Genomic DNA, 24767 nt, shown 5'->3' with positions numbered 1-24767 from the left:
GCTTTCCAATAGTCTTTTTATTTTAAAAGCTATTAGACTAGCAAATTTTAGAGAAAAACACAATCACGTCATATGCTTGTTTTTTTTCCAGACATATGTGGTAATAAAAAAATGCATCGTTGTAAGCTATGGTGACAAAACAGTGAAACAACCAGGAAACCCTGAAAATGCCATCAGGCCAGCCCTGAGAGGCTAGGGCTATGGCATGGAAGTAGTTCTGATTTCTTACAAGGGTCCTGGACAAACCCTACATGTAGTCTCCTTGTGAAAAGACTAAGGAAAAAGCAGGATTCTCCCCCACCCCACCCCACCCCACCCCCTTTGTGAAAATGCCATTACCACTGTATAAAACCAGTTTGGGGGAAATTAGTCCAGCACCTTGGATAGCTCCATGTATCTATTGGTATCTAGGAAAGTGTGATTGCTTCTGGTGTGGTGACTAAGAACTTGGCAGCCAGTAGAGGCAGGCCAATGTCCATGTGTTAAAAATGTCATTTCCTTAGGGCCCTAACTGCTTCAATAGTAAAATGGGGATGACAGCATGACTCTCAGATTTGTGGTAAACACTAAGGAACACACACAGAGAGACTGAAACCAGTCATCATATTCAATTAGGCCATAAATACATAGAATTCTGTGTGTCAGATGCACAGACATTCCATTAAGTCTCCCCTTGAAGAACAGCATTCAGTCACATGCGCAGCTACACATATTACGCTGCTCTGTGCTGTTCCATATGTGGTGGCCATATCCTTGCCACAGAAGAAAACAGAACCATACAAGTCAAGCAGCGGGATTCTCAGATCCTCCCACTCCACACAGCTAACAAGGCTTCTGAGCTAAGGATAAATCTGGCTGGCTGGCAAAGACGCTGTGTTTATGATGCGTTGCCATGGTCATCACGAGGAAAATCCACTTTTCCTCAGCATGCTAAAGGTTAGTGCAGTCAGTTCCAGATACTTGCTAGCTCTCCTCACACTCACCAGGCAGTCTATTTTTAGGACTCCACTGGTTATTTTAGATAGTAACACAATTAGAAGCATAGGTAGGGGAACCTGGTTGCCCACATGAAAGAAAAGACACTGCTATGGAGGGGAAGAGTGGGACCAGGCTAGTCTGAGCCATGGGGCTTTCTTCTTCCTGTGCCAATCTGGAACATCCCCTGTTGAAGCATAGACCATAGTTTTGAATACTATCAATGACATAAGTTTGAATTTTACATAAGTTGCTTTATATTTTAATATGTCTTGATGCTGTTGACTTGATCAAGTATAATATCAGCCACAGTGTATGCAACAGAACAGAACAGCAGCACCACATAAGTTTAACGAAGGAATTCTTTGCGCATGTATGTTCTTTCTGTCTTTGTTCATTTCCAAGCTTATTCCCCATTTAATTACCAAGACACTAATGCATGTACAGTAAGTACAGTGGTCTCCACATGTAGGCTCCCAAAAGAAGCTTTAACTATATTAAAAAAAAAAAACCCTACCATTTTCTTTAAGGAAGACTACTTAATCTTAGGATTTTTCCTAGTAGTCTACACAAGGGGAGGTAGGTAGTTTGAAGGCTAAGACAGAGAGGAACAGGTTTACTGCATGTTCAGATCAAGACTCTCTGACAGAGCCATGTCATTCTTGGTGCTGTTACAACTTTGAAAAAGATGATCACAAGCAAAGAACACTCAGGCAAGGAGTGTGTGCAACACACGGTGAGAGAAAAGCTTAAGAGTCACACTACTGGACTGATCCAAAGATGACAAACACATTTTGTGGAAAAATACTTTAAAAACTAGTCTAGTAGACAGGCACTACTCAGGGTTTGCCTGAGGGTTGGCTACCTTCCATCATCCAAGACCATGAAACTTCCACACAGTGGACATTATTTCTGGACTCCTGGGCTCAGTACACTCCAGAAACATGCCTAATTGGGGAAACAAGGCCAGAGGTACGGAGGGGGCTGGAACCCAAAGTTCTGAGCCACACAAGTTTCCCTGCTCCAGGGAGCTAGCCATTTGTTTCTCCTAAGTAGAACAAGTGAGGGGTGCACCCAGAAATTCCTGACTGGGTCTGAAATTTCTAATGTCCATAGGACTCCCACAGCAAACTCCCTAGGAGCTCTGCTTAGCACCCAATATGCACAGGGCTAATGATTCATTACCCTTGGGTCAACAGGTCCAGCTAATCTGAAGATAAGAGTGTCTTTAATTATGCTAGAAGAGAGCTATTTTTATTTCATTTTAGAAGGAGCTTTCTGAATACAATCACTTTAAGGTTTTTCTTTTCAGAATTTCTTAGCTGTTCAGATTAAAGGAACCTGCAGAGCTGGGCTGGGCTGTGAGAGCTCGGATTCCTGCAGCAGCCGTCATAGCGCACATGAGGGAAACCCCTAGAGGAATCTCCTGCTACTCACGTTTCAAGATATTTCTTCTCTCCAGTTCCTCCACGGCGGGTCTCTGGCTCAGCCTTCTGCGGAAAAACACTAAGATTATGTTTTGCACCATGGTGGCCGCCTGGAAGTTCTGCCCAGGTCTGTGCAGTGAGAGGTGCCTGGCATACACCCCTGAAGTTCAAGATCACCTTCTTCCAGAGGGTAGAAAAGAGTGGACCACTAGAGCCTCTTGCTGGCAAAATCAAGTCAGACTTCCATGTGGGAGGGAAAGCCAGTCCACGGAGCCAGCGCTGAGGAAGTCCTTGCCCCGCTCCACATCATCATCTGCTCCCTGCCTGGTGTGTACACTTCACCCAGCCACATGCGTGCTTAAGCAGTGCTGAGATTCATTCAGGAGAATCTTCTCCCTGTCCACTAGCTTAGGAAAAAGCAGGCAGCACCACTGCTGGGGTTCAGGCTTCCGGTTGCAGCCATGCCCCCAGATCCTTGCTTCCAGGCATCAGCTCCATCCTCCATCCTCGGGACCAGGAAAGCCGCCCAAGAATATAGCTAGTTGCCTGCCAGGATGAGAGCAGCCTCCTCTGCCCTGCCCCACCCAGAGGGAGTGTAGAAGGGCCAGCTGAAGAGCCTTGCCTCTCTTCTGTGAGCACACAGCTCTAACACCAATGACAGTTGGGGATCTCCCAGCTAACAGGGAAGGGAGCCGCCCACGCACGCGCCTGCCTGCCTGCCTGCCTGCCTGCCTGCCTTCCTCCTCCCTCCTCCCCTCTCTGCCTCCAGCAGCTCAAAGGAGTGTGCCAGTGTTCTATGTGAAGACAAATTACTATTTCCTTTTCAGATGGTCTCTGGCTCAGGGAATTGGAGGACACAGCCCAAAAAAATTAATAAATAAAACATCAAAACTCCACAAAATATAAACAAAGGGCTTGTCAGGAGAGGGAGGCATAATTAGACAAAATCAATGCCAAGCTCCAATTATTTCTATCCAAAATAATGGCCTTGGGTTGAAGCCAGAAGCCTTCCTACTTCCGGATCCTCAGCCACCATAGAGAAGCATCAGAGCTGAGGCACTGAATACTCAGAGTCAGGGGCTATAACATTTTGCCCCTGTAAAAGTGCTGTCTCCAGAAATACGTGCCTATTTATAACCCCTGTCCCAGCACAAAGCTTGGGGCGTGGTGTGTCTGCTCCACCCCTCCCTCTGCACTGGAGCACATGTCTGCTTTGGCCTCTCCAGAGTCTTGTTTGCCAGCTCTTTCAGGATGGGGGTGGCCTCCACCCTACTTCTAATGTTCCCTGAGATTTGAACCTGGACCCTGACAACTTCTGGATGACAGCATTTCCCCATCTCTCCTAGGTAATATCTGCCAAATGTGGCCCTTGCTGCCTACTGCTATGGCCCTCAACCCTCTCAAATGACCATGGACTATCAGCTATGCATCATATACTGTTCTAAGGCCTGTGAACACATTGCTGAGCCTGGAAGGTTTGGGAGAGCTCGCCGTACAAAAGAAAAGACAGATGAACAAGAAACAAAAATCACCAGCAATTTCATAGTGGCCTGGACATAGAATAAATGAATCCAGGAATAAGAGACCAGGCAAGGCAGGGGAACCTGGGGAAGGTGCAGTTACACTGAGACCCTGGTGACAAAGAAGGGGCCAGCCATAGGAGATTACACTCTTTATAGAATCTTTCCTAACTTTTCATTTGCTGGGCTTGAAGACTAAGGGAAGAAAGAGAGACCACGTGACAATCTGCTGGAATTAAGCCCACACGGTCTTGGAGGACATGCTATGTGAGCAGACTATCTTGTAGGAAGTGTGGAGTCAGAGATGGTTCTGGGGCTGGGAGACGACATGGAATAAGATGTTCTCCCCTCCAGTCTGCTCAAGAGGCATCCCACTGATAGGGATTATTCAGGCAGGTTATAGCATAACTGGCAATATGACAGGACAGAAGAGGATGGGCTTTGGAAAACAGAGGACAAACCCTGGTGATCAGAGCTGGGGACACGTCATTTCCTGGCTAAGTATCTGTAGGCAGGGCACTTGGCTCTTCTGAGTCCTGAGTCTCACACACAATGAAGACTAAACAGATCTTCAAAGAGTTGTAGAGACTGAGTCAATGTAAAATGACTCTTTGTAACATTTGCTTGGAATTCAGAAATCTCTCAAGAATTCACACCACCTCAAGGATGGCCATATCCAAGGGCTGTAAGGTCAGGATGACTGGCCAAGGGCTTACTAAGGTCAGGACGGTTGTGGGCGAGGCTTTAAGGTCCTTGCGAATCAGGATTCAGGTTGTCAATGCATACCTTCTCTGACATTTATAAGTAATTATTTTCTCCAGAAAAACAATCCTAGCAGCACTTTGTTCCCTGATACCTGATCACATGTGTCACTTGTGGGAAGTGGTCACCTGCGTCAGGTACTTCTCCCTAGCCCCAAGTGGCATTCTTCAAGTCTACTACCCAGCAGAAGTCAGAGACCAGAGGGGCTTAACAGATTGGCCTGAGCCTGGAAACCGTCAAACTGCTCAGACTCTCCTCTCTTTACCTGTATCCAGGACCCCACCAATGACTATGGTCAGCCGCACCAAGGCAGCTGAACTGCCACAAAGCCCCATGGCTGGCTCTTCTAAGAATCTCACAGGACCAAGCACATCTGGCTCTGGTATGTAACTGGCCCATCTGCCAAGCCAGGCCTGGGAGGTCGGGCTCTTCTTCCCACTGTACCCATGAGATAATTTGTAGAAAAGCTCACCTCTAAGACAGAGACTTTTTTTTAAAACTAGCATGTACTGCCCAAGCCAGTTACAAAACCCTGAAAAGATAAAGTTCATAGAGGCCTTGTCCAACTGAGCTTTAGTTTGGGGAACAAAGCCTGGCACCTGAGTTAATGAGGTCTCACCCCTGCCTCCACCCCAAACCAGGCATCTCAGACCCTGTGAGACTGGAACAGCATGGGAGCCTAACACCCAAATACCTGGTCTCAACCCAGGCCACAAGAGCCCTGGGAACAAAAACTAGAACTCATAGTTGGATTCAAAGCAGGGAGAGCTGGAACCATAGCAGATGGGGCAGCAGCTGCAGGAAAGACAGAAGCCTGACCTTCAGGACAGATGTGCAGGCTGAGGCTAGAGAGAGCTGTTCCCACAGTGGAAAGCGAGGCACAGATGCCTTGGTTATAATGCAGTGTCCACTCAGGCCATGAGGACATGGGCATTTTGTGGCTAGCACCACAGCCTTGAAAAGGAAGGTGCTGAAGGAGCTCCTCACTCATGGTCCCAGAACTCCATGAGAGTGGACCTGGTGTACCTTGCTGCCAGTAAGCCCAGACAGGCAGGCATTGGTGAAGGATGGAAAGAATATTGCCGGGCCTTCTCTCACTCCCTGGACTAGCATCCAGTCTGGACAGTGCTACCATTTTGGTGCCATCATCTTAAGGACAAGGAGCCAGGAAACAGCAAGAAATTGCTCTAGCAGAAGAGCTCTGGAAGCCAAGGAGGCCAGGAGCACTGAGAGGTGCAGGGAAGGCCCACGGGCATCACTGCCCAGTGGGATGCATAGCTCCTGGCTCTCATTGCCACTGCCCTGCCTGTGGTTGGGTGACAGTGACTTACTACCTTGAGCTGACTCCCTATAGTGAGGCTTGATGGGGTAGCTAAGTACAGCGCCATGGGGCTGAAAGGCCACAAGGAAAAAAAATATTGCAGCACAGTAGCATCCGGTCCTACACAGAGGAAAGAATGTTGGAAGGCTGGTGGAACAGTACAGGCTAGGACTGTACTTCACCCAGTGCCGGCGAGCATCACAGATTCCAGGCGTCCATGGATCCCTGTTGGATCTAGTGCAGGGGAGCTAATAGGAAAGTGACGCCCTCAGCGGATTTCTGTGGCTGTCAACCTGAAAGTCGCTCTGTGACTCCAAGAATGAGCAGTCGGGACACAGGGAGGAAGAGGTGGCAGAGGGAAATGATAGGTTGGAGTGCAGAGATTGAGGTAGCCGCATAGATGCCTGGTTAAGTACTGAAAGTAAAGGGTGCCGCCTCATTCCCATCTGTGGAAGGCTGGCAAGCTTCTGCTATGCTGGGCCGGTACCCAGGGTCAGCACACTAATTTCTGAAAGCCAGACTCAGCTCGGCCCTGGACACTAGCTACCAGGGTCCATGTTCTCCCCATGCTGGGCCTGTACTGTGTGATCCGCCGCCTTAGCAATGTACAGGGCTAAGAGGATCAGCACAGACTGAATGTAGGTAGACATCAGCGTTGTGGCTATTGTCCCCCATGGTGTAGAGCCTGGATTTCCATTCTGCTGGCAGCCCCACTGTGGGCCTGAACCCATAGGAAGGGCCACTGCATCAGACACTCAGGCTCGCTCCCTTAGACATACTCTTTATCAGACACTTCTGCCTCCTTCACACATGCCCTCTTCTGTCACATATTCCCTCCTCCCTAAGGTACTCCTCCTTCCTCCCTCCTCCCTCCTCCCTCCTCCCACACAGATCCACAGCCTGCTCCAGCACATTTCCCTCCTCTAACACACACAGAGACACAGACATAAACACACGGACACAGAGACGCACAAACTGCAGGGCAGAAGGCACATGTGGAGTTCACGCTGGTGTCCTTTGCCCCTGCCTGCCCCACCCTAGCTCCCAAGCACCCAGGCGCTGGCTTGCCTGCTTACGCTCAGATACCTGGAGTTCAGCTTCTGCCTTTTTGCTCACCTTCAGCCTCGGACCATACAGTGCATCTGTCAGGAGCCACTGTCCTCTCACGAGGCACCTTTCCACTCTCCTGTGAGGTCCCTAGAGATGCAAGTTTGAGGTGACTCCTGACATTGTCCGGGCTCCAGTTGGCAAAGGCCTCCAGCAGGAATGGGTCATTTCTGTGCTCACTTCTGCAGCCTGGAAGCAAGGGCCCCAGCCTGTTCGCACATCATGGCTGTGGTCACTGAGTTGTGCAGGACTCAATGTGTGTAAGCTCCTGTGGGGGCCTCTGACCCTGCTTCAGGGGTCCACTTGTCAGGTGATCACCCAGACTAAATGCTATCAGAGGCTTCTCCGGACAGCCTGACCAGGGGCCCTGCTCACATTTAGTGGGATGCTGGGGCCCAAAGCTAAGACCAAGGCTGTCCCAGAAGAAGGTCTGGATGTGAGTCAGACCGGACTTAACTCCACAGGGGAGGGAAAGCTGGTTGAGGTAGAGTAGGTCAATGCTGGGAGCTGCCACTTCTGGTCGCACAGCACATGCTCTTTCAGACTGACACTACAGAGCTCCTGTGAGGACAACACTGGGAACACCGCCACAGAACGATCTAGAGATCATTATGTTTGGTTAATAAGGCAGACACAAAAAGACAGATACCTTGATTTCACTCATACGTGCAAACTACATCTGAGCTCGCAGAACCAGAGTGTAGACTGGAGTGACTGCCTCCTTGAGACAAAGCCACAACCACCATGAAGGAAAAAACACTGGTATCCGGTTCTTTGGGATGAGAACAGTGGACAGTAGCATTTGAATAGATCATGTGTGATTCGAAATCCCAGGAAAGATGATTCTGGATGTTCTCTTCACATGCTCATGCACACCTACGACATCTCAATGTATCACACTCTCGAAAGCTGTTGTCTGCCCAGGAAGACCATCCCAAGGCATACAGATCACCAATGAAAAAAGCAAAAGATGAGGTTTTGTGGGCTAAGAGGTCTCAGTGCTGTACTTACGATCACACATTCCATGTCATTACATGTAAACATCTTTCCACCATGTAAATGACAGGAGCCTTTGTATGAAGATAGAGCAAGCCTCAGACACGGCTCTGCGGCACTGAGCCTTCTCATATGCTCTCACCCCAGCCACGGCATCTCAGGCCAACCCTGGAGGAGCCCTTTCCTGCCCTTCTCTGAGCCCCGTGGCTCCATACAGAGAGCACTCAGCACACGCGTGCCTGCCCTCTCTGTCTGTTGCAGCCCTGTTTCTACTTGCCCCTCCTTCACACACAGTTTCCCTGTGACACCTTCCCAGGTCGCTGGGTCCAAGCCTAAACTACCTTGGGATCCTAATTCATACAGCATGTCCATCTCTGGGCAATGGCCTCCCTTCACCTTCCCTCTAAGCTCTCTGGGTATCCTCTGCTCAAATAACTTGCAGCTTCCATGATTCTCATCCATTCTACTGTATGAGAAGAGCCTTGGTCCCAGGCAGAGACGGGAGTAAATGCATTTGAAAGTCCTGTGATAGTGATAAGATACCTATTCCCTTTGATGTTCAGTTTATCCTCTCAACAGGGCAGATGATACACCCATGTCTCAGGTTCCATCAGGACCAGCTGAGACAGAAGCATGAGGCAGCACACATCCGGCCCTCTGAGGACAACAGTTTCTATGTCCTCCTTGGCATATGGTCTTAGCTACCTGGTACTTCTGGCCAGATGACTGCAGGTCCACAGGAAATTTTGAGACGCCTGAGGCATGGCATAGTAGACCTGGCTTAAGAAGGGCTGCAGAGTTACTGCTCCACAAGCGTCAATTCATGCAGCTACCAGTGCAGTGTCATCCCAAAAAAGACTCCACTCAGGGTTTCCTACTAGATCAACTAAGCATTAGACCAACATTGAGAGGTTCCTTCTCGAAGAGGTAGACTCCTCCTAGAGACGGGCTGCCGCTGGAGAGCAGACGGCACTGCACCCACAGAGACTGGGGCTATTTTGGGAGGCAATCCTGCCCCACAGCCAGCCCTGAGTCACTAGGAAACTGGGATTTCCCTGTGAGGGTGTGCCAAACACCACCATTCAGACCCAGAACCGGGAAAGTGGAAAGCTCTCTTCACTCCTGCCTGCTGTCCTCAAAACAGGCAGGTATGTACCCTGAGTCACAGATCCCTGGATGATAGGACACCTGGAGAATAGAGGTCAAGAGTAGAGTGATCTTCTCCCCACATGACAAAAGCAAGCAGCCATGAGGAGACCAGGACTGAGCACCCTACAGAGGTCCCGGCCAGCTCCAGACCTAGAGAGGAAAGTATGTGTCCATATAGGCATCACACCCCTCTGACCAGTGAATTCCTCACTCACCAAAGGCTCACCTAGGGAAATGCCAACTGCTAATACACACACATACGTGTGTGCACACACACACATGCACACGCACACCCACACTCACAGCGATCCTGTCACAGCAGCTGCCTGCACCAGCTTTTTGGACACAAGGGTGAGTATGGACCCAGTGTCTCCATCCCCACGTCCAAAGCCATCCTCTTCTCATACCTCTGGCTTCTTCAGTGTCCACTACCCATCTTAGGATTGATTCCCACCCACTAACAATCTGTTCCTAATTGTATTCACACCCAGTACCACATCTGTGTGCTTGCCTAGGATCCCCCAGATCCAAGCCACTAGCCTCTCGCCTGAGCATCGTGACAGCCACCCAGAGTCCCTTTCCTTTCTAGCCCCACTGTAAGATGGCGTTCGTGAAGCCCCATGATGAACTCCATCCTCAGCAAGGCTGGGCAGTCCATGACGATTCCCGCATCACTTCCTGTTCCTGCTCTGTGTCCTTTGCCATGAGATGTCAACAGCTTCAGATGGGCTCCTGGGCTGGGACGACCAACTCCCAACCCTCCTAGACCTGCATCCCCTTGCACAGCGCACACTGCCACCCAGCTTTACCTCCAATCAACCCCCCACGCTTACTTAAAGCATACCAGGGGCTGGAGAGAGAACTCAGTAGATAAGAAGGACCCAAGGTCTGCACCTATGTAAATAAATGGGCCACCGCATCTCATGCCTGCAATACCACCACTGGGGAGGTAGACACTGGAAGACCTGCTGGCTGGCCAAGCTAAGTCAGTGAGCTATGAATTCAGTGTGAAACCTTGTCTCAAAGATAAGGATGGAGACAAACAAAAGAAGACACCGTGGACCTCGGTCCTACATGCACATACGCATGCACACCCAATGTCATATCATATTCAGAATATGAGGGGAAATTAAGTTTCCATAAAATTGCACGCATTTTGTGCAGGAGCTCAGACACGACCTCATTAGGAGCTGGGGTGAGAACTGCATTGCTACACCTACACAGATCTCAGGATGACATCAGCTGCTAATGCACCAGGCACAGAGGGATGCCGTCACGTCTGAGCAGATGCTTCTGGAAACACAGGGAAGATTCTTGGTAAGGCTCTGGACAGAACAAGGCTCTTTATTCCCTCTGGTTCCAGAGCCTTTGCCTTCCAGGAAGCAGTCTACAAGCCATGTCAACAAGACGTATCGTGTTTGTCCATGTGCCACAGCTCACATCCTTAAAAGCATCAAGGGATGTTCAAAGTCAAGTGTGTATGGGGGGAGGGGGAATCTTCACTGCTCAGGGGCTGGCCCTTAAGCTTCAAGTCACTTCCTGGGGTCAGGACAGAATCACTGGACTGGCACCCACCTCTGACCCTCCATGATCTTACCCCAGAATTCCCAGAGGCCCCAAGGATGGATGGCCTGCCAATGATTGACATGCATCTCTGCCCCCACTTGTGCCTCTCTACATCCACAGTGAGAAGTGTTAATGGGAGAGTGTGGAGGGTTATTTGAAGCCAGATACCGACATTGTCATCTGTGAGGCTTCCTATTTCCTTTGTCTGGCACTGCCCCCAAACATCCTATGTGGGAAAAGGTTTTCCAGTTGTCCAGGCTGCCAGGTGTCCCCTTGTGGCAGGAGTCAGAGTTCCTGGGATTCTAGGACTGGGAGGGTCCTGCGTCCAGTTACCTGGAAAATAGGCAGAGACTAGCAGCCAAATGCACTTGCCTCTCTATAGTGATAGATGCACTGGGAGGCACCTGGGAGGCATCGACCTGACCTTCCCTGCTCTGCTCTCTATAGTGATAGGAGCACTCAGGACAGATAGACCCCAAAGAGCAATACAGTGCCCTCCATGAGGAGACTCTCAGGCCCTGGAGAGAGGGAAAAAAGCTGTGGTTGGGTATACATGGAGAGGAAAGACAGGTTGCCCACCACAGGACATAGCACGTAAGCTGCCTGTGGAAAGATATTTCCTCTCAGGCAAGAAAAGAGAATATCATTCTAAATGTCCCCTGCCAGGTACTTATTCTCACTGCACTACATGGAGAAGAGCCAGGAGCACACGTGTTAGAAAGAGAGGTCAGGGTAGAGCAAGGATGAGTGTGAGCAGGGTTAGATGCCAAGACAGCGCCACAGCTGAGTGCTGATATAGGCCAGCCTGTGCACATCATACATCAGCTACTAGACAGGTGCATGGGATATACATGGAACCTCCTGACCCTGCACAAGGGAAATAACAATGCATAGATATGTCTAAGCTGGTCAGCAAGCTGCCGCCAGGAATAAAGGGCAGAGGGCAAAGGGTGGCCCATAGCTGATTGAATCCCTGCTACCCCACTCAGCCCTCTGGGTCCCAGGCAAAGCAGAGTCTACACGGGTCCCAGAGAGGCCCAGGTCAGGGTCACACACTCCATGACAGGGATCCTGGCAGGAGGCCAGGTGGACATGCAGCTGGCTGGCAGAAAGCACTCCCAGGAACAGTGCTCCATCCAGACCTGCCTGCCGTGCCCTCCCCAGCACCTCCCACCTCCAGCTCTCCACTGGCCCCTCCCCTGGTCCTCTTTCTTTTGGCCTGGCTGCCTTGCGGGTTTACTCTTGTCTACCGTGACAATAACCCACAACCAGAGTGGCTAGCAAATGGCAGAAATGCATGTCTCACGTCTCTGGAGTGTGGAACGTCTCGGCTTAGGGACCAGCGCATGGGGTACCAAGCACACACACTCTGTTCACACACAGTGGGAAGGGCAGTCTCCCCGGGCCCCTTTCATAGGAAGCTGTGATGGGTCATCTGCATTGTTAGCTTGGCTGGGTTTGGAATCACCCAGGAGACACACTGCTGGGTGTGTCTGCGAGGATGTTTCCAGAAACTTTAACTGAGAAGGGAAGGCATGCCCTGGATGTGGGAGGCACATTCCCATGGGCTGTGGTCCTTCACTGAATAGAAATGAGAAGGTGAGCGGACCACCAGGATCCATCTCTCCCCTTCCTGACTGTGGCTGCAGTGTGGCCAGCTGCCTCACACTCCTGTCACCATGGCTTCCCAGCCATGGTGGCTTCCTAGAAATGGTAACAAGTGCTGCACCTCTACACTGTGAGCCATGGCAAGCCATTCCTTCCTTAAGTTGATTTTCTTAGGTGTTGTGCTTGTCACAGAAACTAATGCAGACACTGATCCCAAGGAGACCCTAATTATCTTCCCAAAGCTACACCCTAAACGGCATCTCACTGGGGGTGGGGGGCATGTGAGTTTGGGGGCAAACATTCAGAAACAATGCTCACCAAGTTTGCTCCCATCTCAGGGCTTCTGGGCATGCCATTCCCTCTGTCCAGGAAACTGACTGGGACATTTGCAAGGCTCAGAATAAGGAAGCAGAGCAGCATTGACTACTCCTGAAAACATGACTGGCTAGTGAATGGCCACCAGCAACAGGCATCCTGTGCGTGACCACAAGAGAAAAACAGTTCTAGCCACATAGGCACGAGAGCCCTTCCCAGGGGCACTGTTAGTCCTTACCCCCTTCTACAGTGCTGGCTGGTGTGAGGGAGGAGCGACCAGGACCTTGCCATTGTGCATGGTCTCATCATGCATAGGAAACACAGACAGCATGGACTGTTAGTCCTACAGAGACGTCTGCAGAGCCCAGGGAGTGGCCCTGGCCACATGGAACCATCATGGCATTGCAGAGAGGCAGACAGCAGCAATCTGGGGGTGACAAGACTGCCAAGAATGGGGACAGAGTGCCCCAACCACAGCTGTCAAGAGTGGATATGAGACCTTCTGCTAGCCCTGGTGAAAACATAGTTTTCTCTCACCTAGGGGAGAGATGGGGACATCAAATCATCGCTGGTTGGACTGAAACATGGGCCCTGTAGGTATATTCTCTGATGATCATAATCCTCCACTGTCAAAGATGACAAATGTGACCAGGCAAGGTGTTACCCACCTATCATCCAAGAGCTTAGAGCACTGAGACAGAAGCACTGAGAGTTCAAGGCCACCCAAGGCTACATAGTGAGATTCTGTCTCAAAGAAGCCCACAAAATTTATATACACACCTGTTCTCACCACCAGACCCAATTCTAAGAACATGTTTTCCAAGTGTTTTGAATAATATTATACACATGCATACACATTCTACACACACACACACATGCACCATAGTGAAAAAGTTGTGTGTAAAAAGCTGAAGCCTCTATGTTGGCCCTGGTGTGGAAGGCTTGACAGACAGACTCGAATAAACAAAACAGCAAGAAAGTGGGCACTCATAGCAGGTTCATACCATGCAAAGAAACTGTCAGGGCTGGGGAGGTGGCTCAGCTGGAGGCACCTGAATACAACCACAAGGCCTGAGTTCACATACCCAGAACCCAGCGATGCTGGTCTAGTTACTATCCAGGTATCTGCTGGGAAGCAGGGGAAAGATCCTTGGGACTTGCTGGCCAGTCTAACCTACTTGGTAAACTCCAGCCCAATCAGAGACTCAACGGAGGTGGACGGATGACATTCCTGGGGTGACATACAAGGTTGGCTTCTGGCTTTACATATGTGCATATGTGTGGACACACCCACAACCCACTCAAACCACACACTCACAAAGAAATCTGGGCTCCGCTCAACCTTTGCCTCAATGCTGGCCTCTCCAGAAATTAACTGTGGAGTCCTATCTGCCCTTGAACTACCTGCCCATCTTGTCTCTCTAATGGTCAGAGGCAAACAAGTCAGAGATCTCAGCCTGATGAGATGGTCACCCCCAGTTACCCAACCAAATTCCCAAGTATCAGGGTCCAGTAGCTGCAACCTAGCCCACAGCAGCTGCCCCAGGGGGAAGCAGACTCTGTGCTTAGTGTGCCACCCCCCCCCCCCCGTGAGCCAGACACAAAGAGACAAAGGCCTCAAGCAGACAGACTCCTGAAGCAGGAGGGAGCCCACCCATGCACACATCGGCAAACTTGCCTGAGAGGCCAAGCTGTTCTCAGGGTCTGCTCTCTCCCAGGTCCAGACCTGCACACCAACCCTGCCTACAATGACCCTACAGCTCTGTTCTTGCCATCCACAGGTGGCAGCTGCTGGTCCCAGCCCTATGGTACCAGCTGCGCTTATTGCTGGAGTTAGGTAATTTAATTAAGCTTTCTGTACACCGACTGCTTGAATTGCTGTGGGTAGTAAAGGAACATGTCTATGAAAGCCAAATGAAACATTCCAGAGCCAGAGCAGAACACTTCCAAAGCTGCTGTGGGGTGAGTGTGCCTGGACGCAAGGACGGGATGTTGTAAATGCTTGTGGAGTCTGTGCGGACTGACTGGGTGTCCACTCTCTCACACCTCTCGTGGAAGGCGAATCAAGGTTCTTCCCACCAGAAGCTCCCACTTACCATACCGGGAGCAGAAGCACTTCTGGGTGCGTGGATGGACATACCATCTGATGCTCGGACAGGCATGTGTGGCTTTGTGTCCTAAGAACCCTGTGATAGAACTCCAGAGCTTGGAGCTGAGGAGTGGGCTCTGAACTGCAGCCATGTGTAGCACAGAGGGCCACACGAGGGCACCCAGGAAGTCTCTGTGGATGAACTGAATTGCAGTGGTAATGGGGAAGGGGTGTCTCGAAGGAGGGGAGGTACCATTGGTCTAGTTACCCAGGACCCTCAGAGTTCCCTCATCTCCTCCCTCCCTAGCTTCTCCTAGATGCCTGCATCCCAGGCAGCACATGAAGAACAGGGTGGGCACTTATAAAAGCCCAAGGGACTGTCTCTAACCCACAGGGCCATACCTGGGCTCTAGAACAAGACTGTGGAGAAGCAGCGGGATATGATGTCTCCCAATCACTCATCTCTCTGTCTAGCCTTCCTTCTTCCTCGGTACCTCCCACCTACTGCCATGACAGATGTAGAGAACCTATAGGAGAGAACTCCAGCTTCTTTCCTAGCCACTCTTCTTAGGTCAGTTCTAACATTGACTTGGCAGTACTTGGGCAGTCTCCTTCCCATGAGGTACAGCTGGGAATAGAGGTGGAACAGGAGACCAGAGCCAAGGCCAGGAGGGTATGGTGAGACCAGGGCAGAAACGAAGCTGAGCTCACTTGGCTGGACACTGCTGATCTACAGGAAGCCCCAGTAACCATGCTCTCAGGATTGGCTGGGATGGAAGGTCAGCCAAACTTCACTCCTGCACTTAACATAGAAAAAGAGTGGTGCTGATCAGGTCCTCCAAGGGTGACCAACACTTGATACCAACTTCCCAACCACACCACTGTACAGGAGTGTCCCTGGCTAGAAGGGCATCGGCAGTGTCCTGACTTGGCCCCACCAATTCCAAGAGCTCCTTCCCTCCAGGCAGAAGTGAGCGCATGCTCCCTTACCTAACTTCACTTATGTGCTTCACTTATGTGCTCTGCCCCTCACAGGTAGGACCCTGGGAACCAAGCGGATCCACAGCCAGCATTGCCTGAGTACTTTCTCCTCCATGAAGACACACCAGGAGTAAATAGGCTGAAGATGAGGGTGAGGCTGTTGCTGAGACAATGGTGATGAGAAGGAAGAGGGATGTGGTGAAATTGATAAGGGAGATATTGGAGAATACGTGGATAATGAGAATGTGAGAATAGAGACAAAGATGAAGGCGATGACAAACAAAGATGCTCACTAGGTGGTAAAGGTTTGACAAAGATGGCAGTTGGTGCAATGACTCCAATAACAACTCCAAATGACTGAGCATTCATGTGGTTTAGGTGCTGCTCTGGAGGTTGGAATCCAGCTAGTGAGTCACAGACTTCTCTCTGCAGCAGCGGACATACCCTCAGGCTGACTGTGGGTGGAACACAAACATCCCAGATGCAGCAGACACACAGCAAGATCCTGTCAAGATGGTACCGACCTTGGCTACATGGCAGGTCCAAAATAAGATAACATGGGGATTCCATCTCAAGAAAGCTGCTCAAACCGACAGACTCCAGATCGCATCCCTTACACCTTGCTTGTTTTCTTCCACAGGGATCTCCCTGAGTCCTTCCCACAGTTTGGCCCACTTTACAGAGAGGGAGCTGGGTGCCTGCTGTGGAACACTGTCCCTAATCAACTTCTGTTGTCTGAGCCCTACTCCCCAGCACCACACTGAGACTCCCAGCTAACAAGAGTAGGATCTGAGGCGAGAGACCCCCTCTGTCCCCTCCCCCGTCAGGGAAGACAGTGAAGACTGTTAGAGTGGAGCAGGTCAGGCCGCACACTGAGTCAGCCAGGCTCCAGCGTTTGCTGAGTAGATAGGGGATGCTCACTCCCATAGACAAGATCCTACTGCTCAAAACAAACACAAGCTGGGCATGACGGTTCACACCTGCCATCCCAGCTCTCGAAAGATGCAGACAGGAGGATCAGAAGTTCAAGGTCATCCTCAGTATATTGGAGAGTTGCCGTGTAGCCAAGGTTGGTACCATCTTAACTGGATCACTCTGTGTCTGTTGTGTCTGGGGTGTTTGTGTCCATCCCCACAGCCAGCCTGAGGGTGTGTCCACTGCTGCAGAGAGGAGTCATGGGCTAAATGAGACTCCATCTTATAAAATAATGAACGGAAATAAGGAAACACAGAAACAGGAAGGAACCAGCAAGGAGGGTAGAAGCAGAGAGTGTGGCAGTGTGAATATGAGCAAATGTATTACACATGCGTGTGTGACTGTAACATTAGTAGATGCAAATAAACTCACACACACATACACACACACACACACACACACACACACACACACACACACACACACACACTATGAGCTGATCTCAGGCCCACTACAGTCCACATGTATGCTGTGGAGTCCTCACATTGTTTTTGAAAATTCAGACAGATTCTCAACAGAATTTAAATGAAGGATATTCCATCTTTTTTTCCAGGTTAAATAAGGAACTCCCAAAATTCAGTAATAATAAGCCCTATTTAGACTTTTTCCCCTTCTAGGATAGAGAGCTGGGTCAGCAGTTAGGAGGGCTTACTTACCATTCTTGCAGAAGACCCGAGTTCAGTTCCCAGCACTCACATGGAGTGTCTTACAACACACACACACACACACACACACACACACACACACACACACACACACTCATGCTCACAAGCATCTGGGGGGAAAAGTCTTTCTAGTTATGCTTGTTGGCCAAATATCCCTATAAGAGAAATGAGAAAGAGCATCCCATCAGAGGCTTGAGGCTCAGCTCTAGGTGCAGCTAACTCTGAGACCACGTTGCTGGGACAGAAAGTGTATCCTTTGCAACCTGGGTGCACCTCCACAACGGAACCCACCTCTAGAAATGTCTATGTGGCACTGAAAACCCAAGGGCTTTCGAATCCAAGACAAGCTTCTGAACACACCAGTCACTTGTCAAATCAGTAAACAGGATGTTGTGCCTCGATGTACCTAAAAACTTGCCACACACATAGGAAGCTACTCATTCAATACACATTCTGTCGAACTCATTCTCGTCCATTCTGCCTGGTGCTCCCTGATAATCGATCCCTCTACCTACCAAGGAAAGTGCAAAAATCACTTGACCATCTGTTTCTGCCCAATCCATCTGCTCATCTGTTCATCCATTTGTCAGTTCATCCATCCTTCCATCTGTTTATCCATTCACTCACATGTTTTTCCATCACTCTAAACACATAGCCACTTAATAACTCATCACTCACCTGCTTATTTTGGCAATGGTCTCTCCATCTACCCTTCTGTCTAGCTATGTAAGGACCCATCACCCACCCATCCTCTCAACCATTTTCCCATCCAGGTACCATGCAAATATCCAACTCATCTGTTGATCTTAGCTCCCAAGTATATACCTATACACTAGCTGGTTTTGTATGTCAACTTGACACAGTCTGGAGTTATCACAGAGAAAGGAGCCTCCCTTGAGGAAATGCCTCCATGAGATCCAGTTGTAAGGCGTTTTCCCAATTAGTGACCAAGGGTGGGAGGGCCCATTGTGGGTGGTGCCATCCCTGGGCTGGTAGTCCTAGATTCTACAAGAAAGCAAGCTGAGCAAGCCAGGGGAAGCAATCCAGTAAGTAACATCCCTTCATGGCCTCTGCATTAGCTCCTGCTTCCTGGCCTGTGAGTTCCAGTCCTGACTTCCTTTGGTGATGGACAGCAGTGTGGAAGTGTAAGCTGAATTAAACCCTTTCCTCCCCAACCTGCTTCTTGGTCATGAGGTTTGTGCAGGAACAGAAACCCTGACTAAGTCAACACTCATTCATCAGGCAGGGCTTAGCTGGGAGCCTGTGTCTCCAGGCTCTGAGGATTAAGTGATGAGACAGGTTCTTCTTTCAGCAGAGTCCACTTCACACATGGGAATCATGTCAGCTAGAAGAGAACGGCATGGAAACCTTATCAGTCAGGGGACAGGGATGAGCCGGGGCCGGATGCTGCTTGGAGACAGAGACAGAGGACGCGGTAAAGACCAGGCTCGACTCTTGTCCGTACCCGGCTGCTGACTAGCTATAAGCAATCCTTCTCAGGTTCTTGAATCCAGCCAGGATGATGAGGCCCGTCACACGGAAACTGAAGGCCACAGTGCACATCACATCTCAGTACAGACTGCGTGTACTGGCCTTACAGGACTCACGACAGGCGAAGTCCCTCAAGGCACAGGACACATCCTCCCTCTCAGGATGTGGAGCCCCTAGCAGACTCTCAAGCACATGGCTCTGACATGGTAGGCGCTTCTTGCAGCTTTGGGGCTACTGTGAACCATGGAGAGTACTCCCTCTGCCTGACCAGAGTGTCTTCTCCCTGCTGATGGTGTCCAGCTCTCAAGCTGCTTGTCCAAGGGCTACCGAGGGAATAATGAGCTCTGTATGTATGCACTTATTCACTGTTTGAAAGTCCCTCTGATACCCCAATCCTACCAGAAAATTCAAAGCCCAAGTGCATGGATATATTTCCACATACCAGGAAGTCATGTGTACCCCTCCAAGGCGTGCCTTGCATGCTGCGGTCTAGGCTGGGGACAGTATGCCTTTCTTGCCAAAGTCTGAGCAGTGGCAAGGACCCTAAGGAGCCCTTGGCACATCATCACATCAAGCTTGTGAGCCTCCAGTCTCTGACCCTGAACCAGTCCCTAACCCCACTTCCACCCCAGAGGGACATCTCAGCCACCCACCATTTCCTGTTTTATCTGAACTGAAGCACATGGCTCCTCACATGGCAAACCCGAACTCTCTCCTCTCTCAGGAAGGACCCCCAATAGGATCCTGCAGGTTTCCAGGACAAAGAAATGTGCATTTCCTGGGGTTTTATTTTAAAAGGAAGCCACATGTCACGGTTTCCAGGAGACAGATAGGGTCAGTAGCCTGACCACCCTGGAGCTGGTTCTCATCCCTGCAGGAGCATGAACACCACTTGCTATCCATCACCAAAGTAATGAAGTTAGGCCAGGGTGAAGAGCTGGGAATCAGACCATCAACCATGTGAGGAAATGAGAAATCTCACAAAAATGCCAGGCTGGCCTGGGGTGCTCTGATCCCTGGCTCGGCTGTCTGCGTGGCTTCACTTTACTTGGCCAGAACTCCCCAAGCTATGGTAAATGCCAGAGCCCCAACACACACCTAAGTTTTCCTGTCTCTTCTGTAACCTTCCCAAGCCTCCCTCCCTTTCCCTACATTCTTCTCTGGCACAGGACATACTACAGCTCCAGGCTGGGAGATCTTCTCAGCATTGTTTCCAGTCTTCTGAGTTCTCACTGTGTAGCTGTGGCCTCTGAACTGAACTGCTCCCTCCCAGAGGGAGGCTAAGTTTCCAGAAGCTTCTGAAACTCAAACCATCCACAAGGCCCCTCCTGAACATCCCACACCAGCAGTAATGACTGCTGAGGATGGAGGGAGGAGGAAAGAGAGAGAGACAGAGGGACAGAGAGAGAGGTAGAGAGAGAGACAGTGAGACAAGGACACACATAGGCACATGCATACACACACACACACACACACACACACACACTCCTCCCAGTAGCAGGGTCTGTTAGGACCCTTTGGGTAACCTGCCATGTTTCTTAGACCTCTCTTCACAAGGATGCGCCATTTTTAAGTACTTTCCTAGAATACCAAGTAATCACCAGTAGGCAAAGTGAGCAGAATCCAGCTAGCATGCTCAGACTGAGAACGTTACAGGGAGCTGGGACAAGGTAATGGAGGGAGACGGGGTGGGGTCATGTCAACTGGTGTGTGGAGGGACAGTCAAAAGAGGTCTCTCTGGTCAGTGATATTAAGCCGATCTCAAGCAGCGTGAGAGCACCTGCAGCCTCAGTAAGCTGTCAACCATGGAAGTCTCTTAGCAGGGACACGTGAGCAGGGCAAGCCAGCCTTCCATGTCCCTGGGTGACTACAGCTTCACCCTCCTGCCCACCAGTCCATCCCCTGGCCATATCCTGTCCTGTTCATTAAAACCGAGCTCGAGCATCACACCTGTCCCTGATGCCCACTGCAGCTCTTTTGGGGGCTTCTGCAGGCAGCTGCTCCATCTGGCTCGTGGCATGCAGTGACTTACCCATACCATACCATAGGCAGCATATCTACTTATGCAGCCCCTAGCACCCATCAGCTGCACACTGCATGAACTTGGATGTTCTGTAGTTGGGTGTATACCATGACAGACATTCAAATGCAAGGGCATTTTAAACTGTTGGGCAACCTGGGTCCACTTTCTCGTAGCTGCACCTCCTCTGTTACTACTGTAAGCAATGCAGAGCAACATGTACCAGCCTCCTGAAGGAGAGCTATGCTGTTTGGGTGGCATTCAGAGTCAACATAGAAAGGTTCTAAAGCAAGATTGTTACCTGCGACTTGCACTCATTCCTCAGTGAGAGTCAAATCAGTGTTACAGGGTGTCAAAACATGATTAAGAATGAGTGTATGATGCCCCATCCCATGCTGCTTTGAGAGCAGAGTCCAGACTCTTTCCTAGGTGAGAGCCAAATCAGTGTTACTCTTTCCTCAGTGAGAGCTAAAACAGTGTTGTTACAGGGTGTCGAAACATGATTAAGAATGCCTGAATGATGCCTCACCCCACGCAGCTTTGAGAGCAGAGTCATAGACTTGCAGACACTGATAGAATAACTAGTGAGCAACGATGAGATGTTACCAGCCTCATTAATACAGCCTGTATCAGACAGACTATGTGTTTTAGACACAGGACATCATCAGCTGCCTGGACACAGATGTGTGCAGAGCACCTGAGGCCGCAGTATCAGTGGCTGCTCAGTGGTTAGGAGCTGGGCACTGGGATCAGAGGTCTAAGATGCTGTGCACACAGCCTCTGTTCCTTTCTTCCTCTACAGAGCATAAGAGGTACTCCCCACACAGGGCTGTGGTCAGAGCTCCCCCACACTGTGCCAGCCTGTAAGAGGATTGCTGTGGACACAGGTTCAGCTACAAAGCCCCAGAAGTATCAAGACCCTGTCTGGACACAGATCATCCCTCGCTAGGTCTAGTACAGACAGTGCCTCATGTCACAAACACTTGGGGGAGGCTGTCTCCAGTGTGTTCTGTCCCTGGGTCTTAATGTGCACTGAGGCGGAAGCACCGAGCCCAGCGGTTACACTGTGTCCTGTTTCTCCAGAGCATAAGGACAACTGTGGGATGTGAGGCCACTTACTTCCCAGTAATGTCTTATTCCTATGGGACACTGAACTGGAAGGAACTTTGGAGAAATCAAATGAGAAGCCAGTGTGTGGCTGGGCTGCACGTTCTATGCATCTGTAATCCCCATGTTAATGCAAGGATACCACATGGGAATAGGTATGGATGGTATCCACACAGCAGTGTGAGATGGGACACAGGGGACAACTTAACATGAGGACTCTCTCTCTTCAAGCCTGGATTTTGAGTCCCCCATGACCCCCATCCACACTCACTGCCCCAGCTCAGCTCAGTGCTAAGGGAGTGGCAACCTCATGAGCTTGCTCTGGGACTTCTCCCAACAGAAGTCACTGCCAGTACCACCTGGTGTTGAACTCAGTACAAGCCAAGAACCCAGAAAGGCTCAGAGACATTACTGGGCCAGCCCTGTGAATGGTAGAGTGGCCACAGCCCATGGGGCAAGTTCAAAGTTGCTGATTCTGCCACCAACATCCCTTCATGTTCCTCAGAGACTAAAGGTGAATGGCTGCGACCATCTCTCCCTCCCACAGCCTCTCTTGCCTGTCTATTCTCAGCTTCAGGGTTGTAGGTGAGTTCACATGAATTAACACAAACTGTCCTAGCTCTTTGTACCGCTGACAGATAGCCATGCAGCTCAGTGGTAAGCTGGGAAAGTCGATGGCTTGGCCAGGCTGGGCACTGTTATTTAATTCCCTGTTATAATTTATGTTCACACAGCACTGTTCAATTTACGTTTAAGGATCTATTATGTAAGTGTCTTGTAAACTGGGCAGGAAAATCCCTTTGCTGTTATATAATGTTTAAGTTCATAGTAATCAGGGTGTATCATCCACACATGCCTTTAAGGAAATCTGCTGCTATCTTCATCCATGATCTCAAGGGATCCACTGTAGTATCAGACAATTAGTTTCTATTTTTGTCTGATTCCTTTTTTTTTTTTTCCTAATTTTTTCTTTTTTTTTTTTTTAACATGTCTGGGTTTTGTTTTAAATATTTTCAACACTTACCATTGCCATTTTAAAACATTTTTACATCTTACACAAATAATCCATAAAAAGATAAAAATATAAACCTTGGTTATGTCCGCAAACCATCACTGTAGCCTTATCTAAACTGCGAGGTCCTCATATTGGAAGGGAAAAGCACACTGGCATGTCTATCCAATCCAAAGACTCCACAGCATGGTTACCAGTGGACATCTGGAGCAGGGCTTTAACAGAGAAGCCTTGTTCCAGAGGAGACCAGAGGGCAAAATGTTCAGTACACTGACAGCCCCCATCACAAAGAACCAGGTGTTCCTGCTGAACATTTTTAAATATAGAAATAGACCTTGAAGCTATACACTAACTACTTTCTTAACAATAAAATGAAGAAAAAGCATATATCAGGTGCTTAAACATAGCACACATTTAACACAACGTAACACATTTGTCACAGGCAGCTGTGCACTCTGCTCTGAGTTTCTTGGTGGACGAAGCAATAAAGGTTAACAGATTAATTATAAAGTATGGATTATCCTTAAAATAGCTACAGACTAAGCAGAAACATAGATCACTCTGATGCTAAAGCTCAGAGAATTGTCTCCCAGGGGTCTTAAGGAGGCTATAACAGCATAAAGGACAGAAGACACTGGGGAGGGGGGCACTCACTGTAAAGTACACATCCTGGGGAGATGGCTGGTTGGGTAAAGCACTTGCTGGACAAGCATGAGCCTGAGCTTGGGTCCTCAAAGCCCACACAAAGCCAGACACAGGGCACATCAGCAGTCGCAGCACTGCAGTGAGATGGGAGGTGGAGACAGAAGAATCACTGAAAGTTCATAAGCCTGCTAGCCTGGGGTAAGCACACTCTCCCCTCTCCCCCCTCCCCCTCCCTCCTCCCTCCTCCCTCTCCCTCCCCCACTCTCCCTCTCCTCCCTCTCTCCTTTCTCTCCACCATCCTCCTCTGTCTTCTCCTCTCAGAAAATGTGAGGAAGGTCTGGAGATCTTCACATACCTCCCCTGGGAGCCAGATATGTAACCAGAAAGTATCAAAGAATAATTACCCACCAATGTTCCCTGTTGTGTAATTCTGGAGACAGCACTGGGCTGGCCCTGGGAAGCCTCTGGGGACAGCACTAAGCGGTTGAGCCTCAGAGTAACATTGTTTCACATCTCTTTCAGAATGGCAGAAGCTGCTCCCTTGTGCCCCCAACCCTCTTCTGCACACTAGTTGCTTCCACGGGGCTGGGGTCAGTGTTGAGTTCGTGCTTGTTCACACAAACAGCCCTGGCTCTTCACACCACTAACAAGCCACCTGTTGCAACATGGCTTGGTGCTGTGTTCATTCTCCTCACGTGAAAACTGAAGCTATGCAGAGTATGTACCCGCCACAGGACACTTTTGCAAACCTTCAAGGAGACCACGAACGCACAGCACCAAATAAGCCACTGGACTGCAAAACGGACTCAAGCAACAGCTACCTTATGACAATGGCTGTCTCCAAAGTGATGCCCACAGGACTTAAAGTGCCCATGGTGAACTGGGCTCACATCCACTCTGACAGTTAGGGTAAGAGAAAAAGAGTGGGGGAGGGAGAGATGAAGGGAGGGAGGGAAGTGAAGCAAAGATTCACTGAAGTTTGTTAGGAGTGTAACCTCTGCCTATGCAGTGGATGTGCACACTCTAGATAGGACAA

General features: G+C 49.9%; 1 protein-coding gene across 5 annotated transcripts in view; it reads right to left on the bottom strand.

Moving 5' to 3' along the window:
• Phactr3 (phosphatase and actin regulator 3) overlaps positions 1-24767 on the bottom strand; it is a 223669-nt gene that overhangs the window by 5370 nt on the left and 193532 nt on the right. For 4 of the 5 annotated variants that reach the window (XM_021192158.2, XM_021192157.1, XM_021192160.2 and 1 more), the window contains exon 9: positions 2413-2468. In XM_021192158.2, the coding sequence (XP_021047817.1) occupies positions 2413-2468 (56 nt within the window). The remainder of the gene's footprint in view (positions 1-2412; positions 2469-24767) is intronic. The other variant, XM_021192159.2, reaches the window with a different exon arrangement.

This window comes from Mus pahari, chromosome 3 (genome assembly GCF_900095145.1).
Source record: "Mus pahari chromosome 3, PAHARI_EIJ_v1.1, whole genome shotgun sequence".
NCBI lineage: Eukaryota > Metazoa > Chordata > Mammalia > Rodentia > Muridae > Mus > Mus pahari.
The sequence above is the reverse complement of the archived record's forward strand: the minus strand, read 5'-3'. Positions and strand labels throughout refer to the sequence as shown.